Source organism: Haemaphysalis longicornis, unplaced genomic scaffold (assembly GCF_048455015.1).
Source record: "Haemaphysalis longicornis isolate Haplotype H1 unplaced genomic scaffold, Haemaphysalis longicornis Haplotype H1 scaffold_2, whole genome shotgun sequence".
Taxonomy (NCBI): Eukaryota; Metazoa; Arthropoda; class Arachnida; order Ixodida; family Ixodidae; genus Haemaphysalis; species Haemaphysalis longicornis.
This window is the reverse complement of record NW_027526295.1, coordinates 240,138,024-240,150,731: the sequence shown is the minus strand read 5'-3', so window position 1 is coordinate 240,150,731 and position 12,708 is coordinate 240,138,024. Positions and strand designations below refer to the sequence as shown.

Here is a 12,708-nt window from a genome sequence, read left to right as displayed (position 1 = left end):
AACAGTCACAGAATACAATGCCGCTTATGCCAGTTGGCCAGTGTAAGCTCAACGCACCGGATGGCTGTTACGATTCTGCGCTCCGCAACCATGTTCGCGTGCCCTGCAAAGTTTTGCGAGTGCAAGCCTGTCTCGGAAAGATCACAACGTGCCGCAGTACGGCCAGCGCAAGGGCGCCTCACTGTCGGCGTGATTCAAACTTCGGCGGCGGCAAACGTGGCGTGCGGCGACTTGCCCGAAGGACGCGGACGCCGCAGCGGAGATATCCTCTCCCACCTCACTCGGACTCAGCGCGGGCCGCTACTACCGACCTTTCACGAACTCTGGAAAGCGCGTTGTGTGTCTGTATTAGGTTCGCGCCATGTGCGAAGGTAGGAGGAGCGTTGTTTGACCGTTAGCGCTTTGGGCATAAATACGTGTGGCTCCGAGCGCAGAACCGCATTCGTTCTGGAGCAACGAATCAATGTTGTCACTCTGCTCGAGCCCTGTACTGTAACCTCGCCCGTAACGGCATTGTTCCTGTATTGCTTCCGCTCATCTCTCGCCATGTTGTAAACCAGTTAAGTCTGCCTTCAGCTTCTTGTCGTCGTCACCAAAGCAGCAACTTTTGCTGGCGGCTCTTCAGCACGCTACCTCGCATGACGGAGGCTACGGAGCCCAGTTCGGGGACGCCTTCCCGTGCGCAACACTGTCTAGCTATAAGCTAACCAGCATAGTGCGCGCAATACGCAGTGGTGCTTCTATATTTACGTGTGCGTTCACAACTTTCATTGTTTACCCCGCCATTCTTACTGCTATAACACGAATATGCATTAAATTTAAGCGCAAATAGCTCGTTTTGCAATTTTACAACTCCTGTTTAATTTGCGTTGGATTTTGCCGGCCTCCTAATCGCACAGCTGCCCATAACACGTGATAGATTCTAATGTGGGAAATAAGCTAGTGGGTCCCATGGTCGTAGTCTTTTTTTCTAGTTATATGGCTTATCTGAGCGGAGTTCGCGTTAAATGAGGTGTCAGTGTTATTCTAACGAGGCAATCTTTCTAATGAACCAAACTTGCATGGCCCCGTAAAGTTCGTGCCAAGCAACGTGCAACTTTGTACGTCGAGCCGCGTGTACCGGCTGTTGACGTTTTCTTAGTCAAGGGCCACAACGCATTAACTCTTAGTCAACTATTAGTAAGCTTAAGTCAAGGAGTGATGTTCCTCTGGGACATTCTACAGCGAACACTAAAAAAGGACTTACCCATAACCCCACAAAAAATTTGGTTCTTTTCTGTGGAAAATTGCGCTGATGTTTCGTATGATAACTAGCCCGAAACAACTAGCCCAACTTTCCCTCCTTAATGTGTCGTATGATTTTATCGTGGTCGGTCTTCATACCGCATGGTAGGCTAGAATGGCAATGCGGAATGTGAACACCAGCGCCCGGCCTGTCAGACAAAACTTCATTGAACGTGTATGTGTGTGTGTGTGTGTGTGTGTGTGTGTGTGTGTGTGTGTGTGTGTGTGTGTGCGTGCGTGTGTGCGCGTGTGCGTGTGTGTGTGTGTGTGTGTGTGTGTGTGTGTGTGTGTGTGTGTGTGTGTGTGTGTGTGCGTGTGTGCGCGCGCTACGGTACCAAATGTTCATATTTCATGCTCATAGCAATTCATTTGAAAGAGGAGCCAACACAGTCTTGTCGATGGTTTTAAGCGCGGAGCACTTTATAGGCTCGCCTTGTCATAGTAGCTCGTTAACGGTCGATGTCAAGTGACTGCCGGAATCAGGCGGCGCAGCGAGATAGCGAACCCAGCTACAACCTCGTGTACCGTCGTCAAGGAGTCACGATGAGGCTTCGAAAACCACGCGGTTTAAATAGTCATAACCGTTCGAACCTCGTGCACCGCGCTGGCGCCTGTCATACATCTCGCCGTTGTTTAGCGCAAAGAAAACTGCAGGTACATTTCAGGCAAAATCTGTGTATATAACCGGCAGCCCCCGCGTTCATTTAGTTAGGAATGCTCGTTGGGTTAATTTTTATAATAGTAAGCGAAAAAAGCGGCCACGCAAGAAAAAATGGCGCGTTCGAAATGCCGCAGAAAGGCTCCAGCCGCGCAAGAAAAAAATTACGCTTTCGAAATGACGCAAAACAGCTCCAGCATACGAAATTAAAGTAAGCACAAGAGGAACACAACTCCCGCTGGCGCAGTTTGAGGCAGGGGGCGCGCGAGCACTGCGAAGGCGGGAAATTGGTATTGCATATTCATCAAGACAGGAGTGAGACAAAGCGGTGAAGAACGTGATGGGTGGCAGCACCCAGATGAAACTGGACTGCATATTCTTGCTGGAAATGAGGATTTCCAGCCACATTTCTAGCATAATTTTCCAGCGCCAGCTGTGAATATCAATTTTCCGCTGGAAACGTAACCTTCCCCGCGAGAAATATTGAATTCCAGCCAGAACACAATTTTTTTCTCTCGGGAAATTTGTGACCCGGCCGGAAAGATTTTCAGCTGGAGGTGGAATTTCTAATTCCGGATGGAAAAGATATTTCCAGCTCCAGCCGGAGGTTCTCCTGGAAATGAACCATTTGTATCACTTTGAGCTTTTAGAATGCATAACAACATAAAAAAGTGTGCTAATCGCTTTACAACGTAAGTAAAACACTTCAACAATAAGCTATCCCAAACTAAAAAGCAACAAACGTCTTCAAAATTGTTTTAATTATGAACGAACTACATTTTCATGCGCCTTCACCCGGCGCCATTTCACACCCTCAAAATGCTCAAAACGTGTTCGACCGCTCCCGTCGGCGTACGTATATATACAGAGGCCCGCACGTGGCTGTAGCGCGTCAGGCCTCTCAAGCTTGGACGTTCCCTGTCTTCCCTATAGGCGGCGTAAAAATCGACGCCCCATGTGACCAACCTAAAGCGCTGTTTTCGACCATCAAGCCCACCAGACGGCGCAGGCAAAATGTTACTTTTGGTATAGAATACAAAACATTCATTCCGTGACTCAAAGAGCCCACACAGTTCGCTTACAATGTGTTATTTAAAAATACTATTAACAAGTTCCGCATCAAACATCCGTTGAGCAAAAATGTACGCAACTTTTTACGAACAGCCGACTGGTGCACCACCTCGTTTCTGAATTCGCAACCACAAAGCCGCCAATTCAAATTGAAACCGCTGCAACGGCCGACCGTTTCAATGTGCGCGGAGCACTGGTTTCGTGACTGTTATTGCTGTTATGTGCTTTTGCGTCCATCAGTTGTTGAGAGGACTGGCAAAACACGGGAATTGAGTGCTTGTTGAGTGACAAATGTGGGAAATTCCGCATCGGAAGGCAGCTGTCGAGGGCAGAATATTCGATTCTTCCAACAGAAGGTGAGTGTTATGCACTCCGCTAGAAAGACGGTGCAAAGGAAACCGTTGTCGCCGTCAATACTTCATTTGTGCCCTTCGTTCGAAATCTTAGCGCAAGTGAACGAGTTGTTATGGCAAAAAAAAAATGTTGTCACGAAAGCGACGTACAATTGCAGCGATCGAAATGAAATGATGTCCTGGCCTCTGTAAACTTGCGGATGTCAATAAACGATTTGTTCTCACTTGCTGCTCACTGTGGTCTGTGCCAGTCGAGGCCATCTGGTCACCTGGCGTAACATCACTTCACTAGCGCGGCGCAAGTAAACACGCGACCAGCGTGCCAGCCGGAGCAGCCACGGCCGGACTCGACGCCCCTTTCGCGCGCGGGAGGAGGAGAGTCGAGTCCGGCCGTGGAGCAGCGAGCCGGCGGCCGCCGTGCGAGGGCAGCCATGTTATTAAGGAGCTCAAGCGGCCTGTGCAAAAAGCATCCGCCATGTTTACAGAGCCGTGTTTACAGCGCCATCAAGCGGGCGTACTGGGTAGTTCACGACGCCGCCACTACGCTTTTTCTGGCACTACAGGCAAAGCTAGACCTTTGCTTCTCTAAAATCCTCCCTGTTCTGTGAGCGCGTTTTACGTCTATTTTGAACTAAACTTTTGACAGTGTATTATATGCTTTTCTCTACAGCGGTTTTGCGCGCGCTCGGGCTGTTCGTTGAAGACGTTTACAGGATCGCTTTCGCGTTATTAGCGTCGCTTATAGATAACAAAGTGAAATACACAGAAAAAGATGTGGTGCAACAATGGACTGCATACCGTTCAACACTGATACTACCAAATATGGGTAAGTGCACATTCGTATTGATTTGCTCAAATTTATAAGCTTGTAGATTTCTTCAGTGTGGAAAGCGGAATCAAAATGCGTGCACGCTTATAGCCCTAACGCAGTCTTGATCATTGCAACAACTTAGCACCGTGTGTGGCGCTCTCGTAAAAACAGTGCATTAAGCCTCGCTAAAGTTTGTCAGGGCCATTGGTTATTATATTCCGGTGGCCTGTGCGCAGTTAGAGAGTAACTGTTGAAAGTCTTAGTGCGTTTCAGACGTCGGCGTCTCTTTCAGACACGGCGTAATTAATACATAAGCCGTGCGGCGCCGTCTACAATTGAAATACAGCAGACGGTCACATGTGATATTATGTTACAAGGTGAACCAATCTATAATAAATCGCTTTTTCTTCTGTTTTTTCTAGTATCTGTGAGGCAACGTCTACGTGGCCGAATGTGGTACACGAGGCTTGCAACCCAGAAGACTGCGGGTGGAAGGACCAAAAAGTGGCATCGAGAACTGTGGTAAGCACACAAAAAGATGAAAATGGTTTGATTGGCAGTTTTGCAAAGCTCACGAAATCCCTTGACATCGCTGTTTCTCATGATGCCTTATTTTTCATAGGCTACCTGAATCATTGGGAGGACCATTTACCCAAAGAAGGTGGAGATTCCGGCCCCTTCAAATGTTCTGCGTACACACGTGACAAGGCTGAAAATATGTAATATATGGCACGACAATACACTTTTAAATTTTTAATCTGGCCTATGTGTTACTGCTTCGGGGCACAAAATTGCCCACATAGAAAAGTTCTTTTATTCAGAAATGCTGATAGTGTTTTGATGTCTGCTACAAATGACTTCGAGTGAGAATGGTGTTCATAAAAATTAAATTTGGTATGTGTGCTACTGCAAAATTTGGCAAAAGAAGTGATTTCTGGCTTGAAATGGAGAAGAATTCAGCATGAAAAGTAATTTATCACTGGAGATTGGTGCACAACCCAGCAAGAAAACAATCAATTTCCAGCCAGAAAGTGTTGTAGAACCAGCAAGAATAAAGCAATAATTAGTTGGTAAGCTACACCATTCTGGCTGGAAATAGTAGTATTTCCAGAAAGAAAAAGGTGATTTTCAGTTAGAAGTGAGCATTTTGCCAACTGGGACTGGTGCAATTTCCAGCCAGTAGACGTGACATTTCTGGCTGGAGACAAGCCTGGAAATTTCGATTTCCATCCAGTGGTTCCGGCAGACATCTCATTCCTGTCCAGGCTGGAAACGATTTCAGGCTGGAAGACTGTTTCATAATACAGCAGTGAGCGTATAACGGCGCCATTATGGCGAATCACTGCTCTGCACTTCCGACAGCTTTCGCATTGAGTGGAACGGCTTTAATTTTTTCAAGTGTATTTCTCATCTAACGCAAAAAGTGACCGTCGGTGGCGGCGGCGCCGTTAACACAAATGGTACCAAAAATCACGTGACCTTAGTGGCGGGAACTGCGCAGTAAAGGAGCGCGAGGGCTCTGGAAACGTTGCTCGGCTATCGCATACGCTGATCGCTGCTCGGAGAAGCGGCTGTTTTCCTTTATTAAAATTCAGAGCCCTTCCACCCCGCGAAGAGGGATGGCCAGCAAAGCTGCGGTGCCCAGCCTCCACGTGAGGTTTGACTGGGTCGTAGTCCAAGGGGTGCGTGAAGCAAAACACGTTTGTTTATAATTCGCGATTGAGCATTGTGCCTGGTTATTAAGTGAAAGCCAGTCCTGTCCAGTCACTGCTCCTCGCGCATGCTCAGCACGCCTCTTCACGAGCCACGTGAAACGGCTATCAAGCGGCTCCGACGAAGCGTCAGACTTGGCTACTGCGCAATTGAGGCGCACACCTGGGCACGTGCCGGCGCCAGTGCGTCTGCCGCGGCTATGACGCAACACAATCCACTTTATCCAATCCAATCCACATCCAAGCCAAGCCAAGCCAAGCCAAGCCAAGCCAATCGAATCGAATCCAATCCAATGCCCCACCCTACTCTCGCGCTTGCGCAGAACGGCTGAGAAATATTCTCGGCACCCTAAAACGACCCTTCACGGCACACGCGAAACTGCTCAACCTCGGCCAGTGTAGCTTACGCTACAAAACACACAGGAATCGTGGGTAGAAATTTATTATAGCGCGGGTATGATAATCACAGCGCATGCTCTATGAAGGTCCTAGGACCTTTTTAATTTTGTATGATTTTTTCCATGCCCCCGGGGGTGTTGCGCGCAGTTTTACGATTCCGGGGATTTGATTGGGCTCCGCTCGCTAGCGATTCCTGTCTACATCGCTCTGGGACCGGAGACGATCTGCTGGATCCTAGCCATTTACAGCTTTGCTGTAATAGTACTGCGCGAGCGCCTAAGGAAGTTAATGATTGGTTAGTGACTGATAGCAATGATGAGAAAGGTGGGAATAAGGTGGATTAAGATGGATTAAGGTGTACTGAGATAAATTGAGATAAATTAAGGTTCATTAAAGGGGCACTGACACAAAAATTTTGCCTCTTGTTTTTTTTGTTGCGATAAGTAGCTAGTGACCTACTTATAACCTGTAGAAACCTCATTTGCTTCAGCGTGCGACGGTTGTTTAATTAGAGGCATTTTCAATGCGGCCAGTCGCAGTTTCGGTTTCAGCGAGTGCCGCGAAACGACGGATTTTGTGGATTTTGTGTGAACAAAGCTGACCACGTGACCGTCGGAGGGATATCACAGAGCAGAGCCGCCGTAGCACTGTCGAATCCGCATCGACGGCAGTTTCTGCGAATGCCCCCACGTACTGATCTCGTGAGGCGCTTAATTAAAAAGCGACCGTGGATGTGACGCAGGCGCTGCGAGTGCAAATGCTACCGCGGCTAAAGAACGACGCGCGACGCTCGAGACGGTGGGTGGCAGACGCGCGCTGGGAGCTGCCGGCCGGTCTGCCTACAGGTCCGCCTACAGATGTGTTCGGCTCAGCACTGCGGCGGATATTCGAGTGCAGCTCTCGTAAGCGGTGCAGATGACAATTTTTAATGCAATCCGCCATCGCATCATTAACTCCTTTCTCATGTAAGCCACCATGGTCGGGACTTGGGGACAATTTCGTGCAGCGGTAACAAGCTATCACTCGAGCTACCTGCGCCGGCCTGGGCCACTTCGCGGCCGTGGCCGCCGCCTGCACAGCGACCGTGCGGCTAGCTCAGTGAGCTTTTCGTGCCTCCGGCGCGTTTTCGCATCCAATGGTAATAAACAGTAATAGAAACAGAGTGCCTGGAATCGCTGTAGAACTTTGGTCGCGGCCAGCTGCCCGATTAGCTGACGAAATCACGGCGCCTCCGCCGCCAACGATCGGGTCGTTCGTTCTCGAGAGCAGAAGCTCCGCCCTCCGGCCCTCCGATTGGAGCGGCGAGCCGGGCGAACCGGCAAAAAACACCGGTAGTGTGGAAGCGGCAAACACAAACTCGTGACGTGTTTGGATGTTGTTTATTTACAATTGCGCGTGGTACTCTGCTGGCTGCTCGGTTGCGTTTCGCACACTTCAAAATTGATTTTAAATATGTTCGAGGCTGTATTCGCCGCTGGTATTTTGCAGACGATGTATATGTGTTCCCACCAATCTATCTCCGAAGTTATCTCGCCTTCAAAATTTTGTGTAAGTGCCCCTTTAAGGTGGTGTTAAGAAGGATTACGGTGGATTCAGATGAATTAAGGGCGCTATAAAACAGGTAAATGCGTGTTGATGGCCGGACGTGTATATATAAGGCACCCGTCACAACAGTACGCTGTGATTTCGCCTTCAAAGCACGCAAGCAGACTTAGATAGCCCGAAAAATTCCTTGCTTTAATTGAACAACTCCGTTACATCTATCTCCTCCTTCGGAATTCCGGCGACGACGTGGCCTTCAATACCACATTCGTTGCTTCCACGGAGTATCTTGAAGAAACCTTTGACAAACGAAAAGCATGCGAGCGGTAAATCGTAGGCATCACATACAAGCATAGGAAGACAGAAACAATCACACGTGAAAAGATAATGTCCTCAACGTTCTCGAAAAGATGGCAGAAAATTGGTTTTAAATTCACCTGCATTAATCATACTTTTTTCCTCGCCAGCAATGCTTGATATGCTACCCCCATGTTTTATACCAAGCGCTGTGGCTCAGTCACTATGGCACTCTGCAGACTAGCATTGTAGGTCCCAATTTCTATCCCCGACCATGATAGGTGTTTTTTTTTTTTTTTTTTTTTTTTAGGAAACCAAATATTCTTGCGCGTGCGAGAATTCGAAACTTGAGCAGCGTGTTGTGCCCTACATTTTTCTGTCTTCATCTTGTGTATAAACCGTATACGAGTCGATTCTCCGCTCGGCTTTCTGATAACATAGCCACAAGAATAGTGCCCTTCTGTTCCTGGTCAACTTTTGTTTTGGCGTACGACTGCTTGCAACCGCCGAGCGTGGTCCCATAGGTGGAGCCACGCTTCTCGGGTGCATGGTCCCTGACCCAAAGGCCAACCGAAAAAATTAGTAGTGGCTTAGCTCTGCTATGCCAGGGTATACGTAGCGTGAGCTAAAATTCAGCAATCCAGTCCAATCCAGTCCAGTCCAGTCCAGTCTAGTCCTGTCCAGTAACTGCTCCTCGCGCATGCTCAGCACGGCCCTTCACGAGCCACGCGAAACGGCTATCAAGCGGCTCCGGTGCAGCGTCAGACTTGGCTACTGCGCAATTGAGGCGCGGCACGCGCCGGCGCCAGTACGTCTGTCGCGGCTATGACGCGACACAATCCAACACAATCCACTTTAATCCAATCCAATCCAAGCCAATCCAATCCAATGTCCCTCGCGCTTGCGCAGAACTGCCCTTCACTGCACACGCGAAACTGCTCAACCTCGGCCAGTGTAGCTTACGCTACAAAAACCGTGGAACGATCTAGTGCAGATTTGTCTTAGGAGCGAAGAACGCCTAATCTTGATCATGTGCGCTAGGCGAGACCAAATAGATCGTGCTTGTTGTCTTTAGCGTGTGTTGATTGCTGATTAGGGTCGGCATACATTTCTTCTCTTGGGTCTCTTTTGGTGTTGTCACTGCACTCACTCGCAGATTGAAGCCTCACGGCGACATGCTGCACTGTCAGTCCTACTCCCGCGTTGGTTCAAAGCACGCGCACAGGCTTCGGTCACCCTTAAGTCTTCATACACACGCACAGATTTATCGCAATACATCCTATTAGCGCTTCCGCACTAAAGTACGCTATAGTACAGATGATGCCATTGTAATTATTCGACCTGACGCGCGGCTGGAATACGCCCCATGAGCATCGGCGGAGTTTTCGGAGTTCTGTTCAGATGCATTGCATTAGGTTACTTAGTAGTCACTTGCTGTGCACTTCTGTCAATTCACTAGCACTCGGCCTCTATTGCGACTTCAATTGGTCAACGCCGTCTCTGTGTTTCGGAAGTCCCAAATGGTCTCGGAAGGCCAAACGAGTGGCCGAGGCTGAAGCACAACCCACTCACCCCTTAGCTTCCACTGGTTGTAACTCTACCGCTTCCAATTAATCAGCCCCGTTGGCCACACTTTTTGGTGCAGCTGCTCGCCGTTCGGGGTGTGGGCCTGCCCTCACCGACCCCAGACTCCCCACCGTACACTGTCCTTAAAGGAGCCATGGAGCGAAAACACAAGTTTGGTTACTTCAAAAGATTGCCTCGTTAGAACCATACTGACACCACTTTTAAGGTAAACTTCGCTCAAATAAGCTACATAGTTAGGAAAAAAATGAATAGCCAAGCGACCCACTAGATCGTTTCCGGCAACAGAACCTAGGATGTCATACCAGCCAGCTCTGCGATTGGCGGAGGGCGGCAAAAGCAAACAAAAATTAGGCAGAGCTTATAAGCTTGCCGAACGAGCTATTTGCGCTTAAATTTAGGGCACATACTTTTTAAAGCCGTAAGAATGGTGAGACAGACAGTGGAAGTTAGGAAAGCACACGTAAACATAGAAGTACCGATACTGATGTTGGTACTGCGCGCCTTATGCTTGGTTTAGCTACACAGGACTGCAGGGCTTTGGGGTTGTCCCAGACGACACTGGCCGACTGATTAAGCAACGGTGTCTCACGTGACAATATTTGTCGAGCGAGCACTATGTTTCACGAAATGATTATTTTCTCCATAACAAAAACAAGCTATGGCCTAAATACAGCCAAGAACAAACCAAAGGCAGAAAACGGCTTGCCACAGTATGGTGGCGCCATCTAGGTTCACTAACGGTAAACAAGGCTTCCCAATCGGCTGCAGAGCGGTCTGTTTCTGTGATGCCATTGCAGACGGCGAAAACGCACGATTAGCGGGAAAATCTAAATTTTAACTGAAATAATTTCTCAGTGAATAATGCATCGTTTGCATTCTGACAAGCGCTGGGGGCACTATAAAACGCGAAATCTTTCGAATAACACAAACTTGTATTTTGTCTTCATGGCTCCTTTAAGGGTGATTTTCACTGTCTACAACTAACACCCTTACACAATAAAACACCAAAGGAAAACACCCTTCAAGAGTGTTTCGTCGTTTGTAACATCCTAGCAAAAACACAAGAAAACACCATTTTAAATGGCCCTTATCATTAATTACACCCTTTCAAATGGCGTTTCTCTTCGTTTTTTGGTAGGGTATACACTGTCACAAAGGAAAATTTTCTCTGTCTATAACTAACACCCTCACACCATAGAAAAAAAATAAAGGAAAACACTAATCAAGAGTGTTTTGTAGTTTATAACAACCTAGAGGAAACACAAGAATACACCTTTTTAAAGGGCGTTTTATCGTCAATTAAACCCTTTCAAAGGGTGTTTCCCTCTATTTTGCATTGATTCTAAAGGTGTTAGTTATGGACAAAAAAGTTGTAAATCATTATACAGTGTAGCGCAAGTCTCCCCGAAGCTGGCTCCCTTTTCTAAGATCCCCCTCGAAAGACAGTCCACGTTGTGTGTAAGTACTGCAACGTAAACGAAGCGTTAACAAATTTTAAAAGAAATCCGCGGGCCCTATAGCATCATTAAGCGCTCACCTTTGTCTCCCCATTCCGCAGCCCACGAGTTAGCCGCAAGCCAGTAGGGGACGCCATTCTCAGTGCCCCAGCCCAGGAGTTTCACTGAGTGTCCTTCAACCCTGGGGCCGAAGTGGTGCTGATACACCCCTGCATTTCGTAAAAGTGTGCAATAATAGCCTTGACGTTTTCTTTGCGCAGCGCCGCGATGCGCTCTCCGGATATAGCAGTGCACTTGGTTTCTCAATCACTGCATTCTCGAGAACGAAACTTTGTCACCCTTGTCAAGAAGATGGATGGATGGATGGATGGATGGATGGATGGATGGATGGATGGATGGATGGATGGATGGATGGATGGATGGATGGATGGATGGATGGATGGATGGATGGATGGATGGAGGCACAGACAGACAGACAGACAGACAGACAGACAGACAGACAGACAGATAGATAGATAGATAGATAGATAGATAGATAGATAGATAGATAGATAGATAGATAGATAGATAGATAGATAGATAGATAGATAGATAGATAGATAGATAGATAGATAGTGTGAGCGCGAAACTCCGAAGCGTATTGGATTGGAAAACATTTAATGAGCATAAAAGTGGGTGGCTTTCTCAGTCCAGATAGCCGCGAGATAGCGCAGCTGCTTGGGCGCGAGTGATGAGGCGTTCTTGGTCCTCGCACCGTGAGCTGGCCAGCTCGCGCTCCCACTGCTCAGGGGATGGGGAAGGGAGGGGGTTTGGCGCGTAGGGGCATTCCCAGACTAGGTGGTAGGTAGTGTTTGGGACGGAGCAAGAAGGGCAGTTGTAGGGGTAAGTGGAGGGAGATATGTGGTGGAGTATCGTGGTGTTGTAGAATGTGTTGGTCTGCAGTCGACGCCAAATGCGAGCCGCCTGTGTGCTGAGGGATGGGTGAGGAGGAAGGTATTGAAGCCGCAGTTGGCGATAATGATATAGGATTTCAGTGTATCGGGGAGGGACCGGGGGATAGATGGAGGGTTCGGAAAGGTCCTCTTCCGTCGACGAAAACGCCCGGAATGTAAGAGCGCGGGCAGCGGCGTGTGCCGCCTCGTTTCCCTCGAGGGAAGAATGGCCTGGTGTCCATACAATCTGGATGTGGGGTGGATCCTTGATTGAGGATAGTATCTTCAGCGCTGAGGGAGAGATGCGGCCTGTACAGTAGTTGCGGCAAGCCTGTTGCGAATCTGTGAGGATTGCCACGTAGTTAGAGGAAGCCGTGGTCGCTGCTAGCCGAAGCGTAGAAAATCATTTATTTCACTGCACCATTATCCCAATCACCAAACATATCGAGGAACGCTTCGTCTACTACGAGACTGATCATCATCATCGTTGGTGGCTGAACCGGTGTTCGGAGACGGTTCTGTCGTAACATAAACGCCTTTCCACACATAGATAGATAGATAGATAGATAGATAGATAGATAGATAGATAGATAGATAGATAGATA

At 48.3% G+C, this 12,708-nt stretch overlaps 1 protein-coding gene across 3 annotated transcripts in view; it reads right to left on the bottom strand.

Moving 5' to 3' along the window:
• Positions 1 to 7,999: 7,999 nt before the first annotated feature.
• Positions 8,000 to 12,708, bottom strand: part of LOC144167710 (cathepsin B-like) — a 25,292-nt gene continuing 20,583 nt past the window's right edge. For 2 of the 3 annotated variants that reach the window (XM_077696896.1, XM_077696895.1), the window contains 2 exons: positions 11,252 to 11,380; positions 8,000 to 8,129 (listed from right to left, as the gene is read on the bottom strand). In XM_077696896.1, the coding sequence (XP_077553022.1) occupies positions 8,026 to 8,129; positions 11,252 to 11,380 (233 nt within the window). In that variant the 3' untranslated portion in view covers positions 8,000 to 8,025. The remainder of the gene's footprint in view (positions 8,130 to 11,251; positions 11,381 to 12,708) is intronic. The other variant, XM_077696898.1, reaches the window with a different exon arrangement.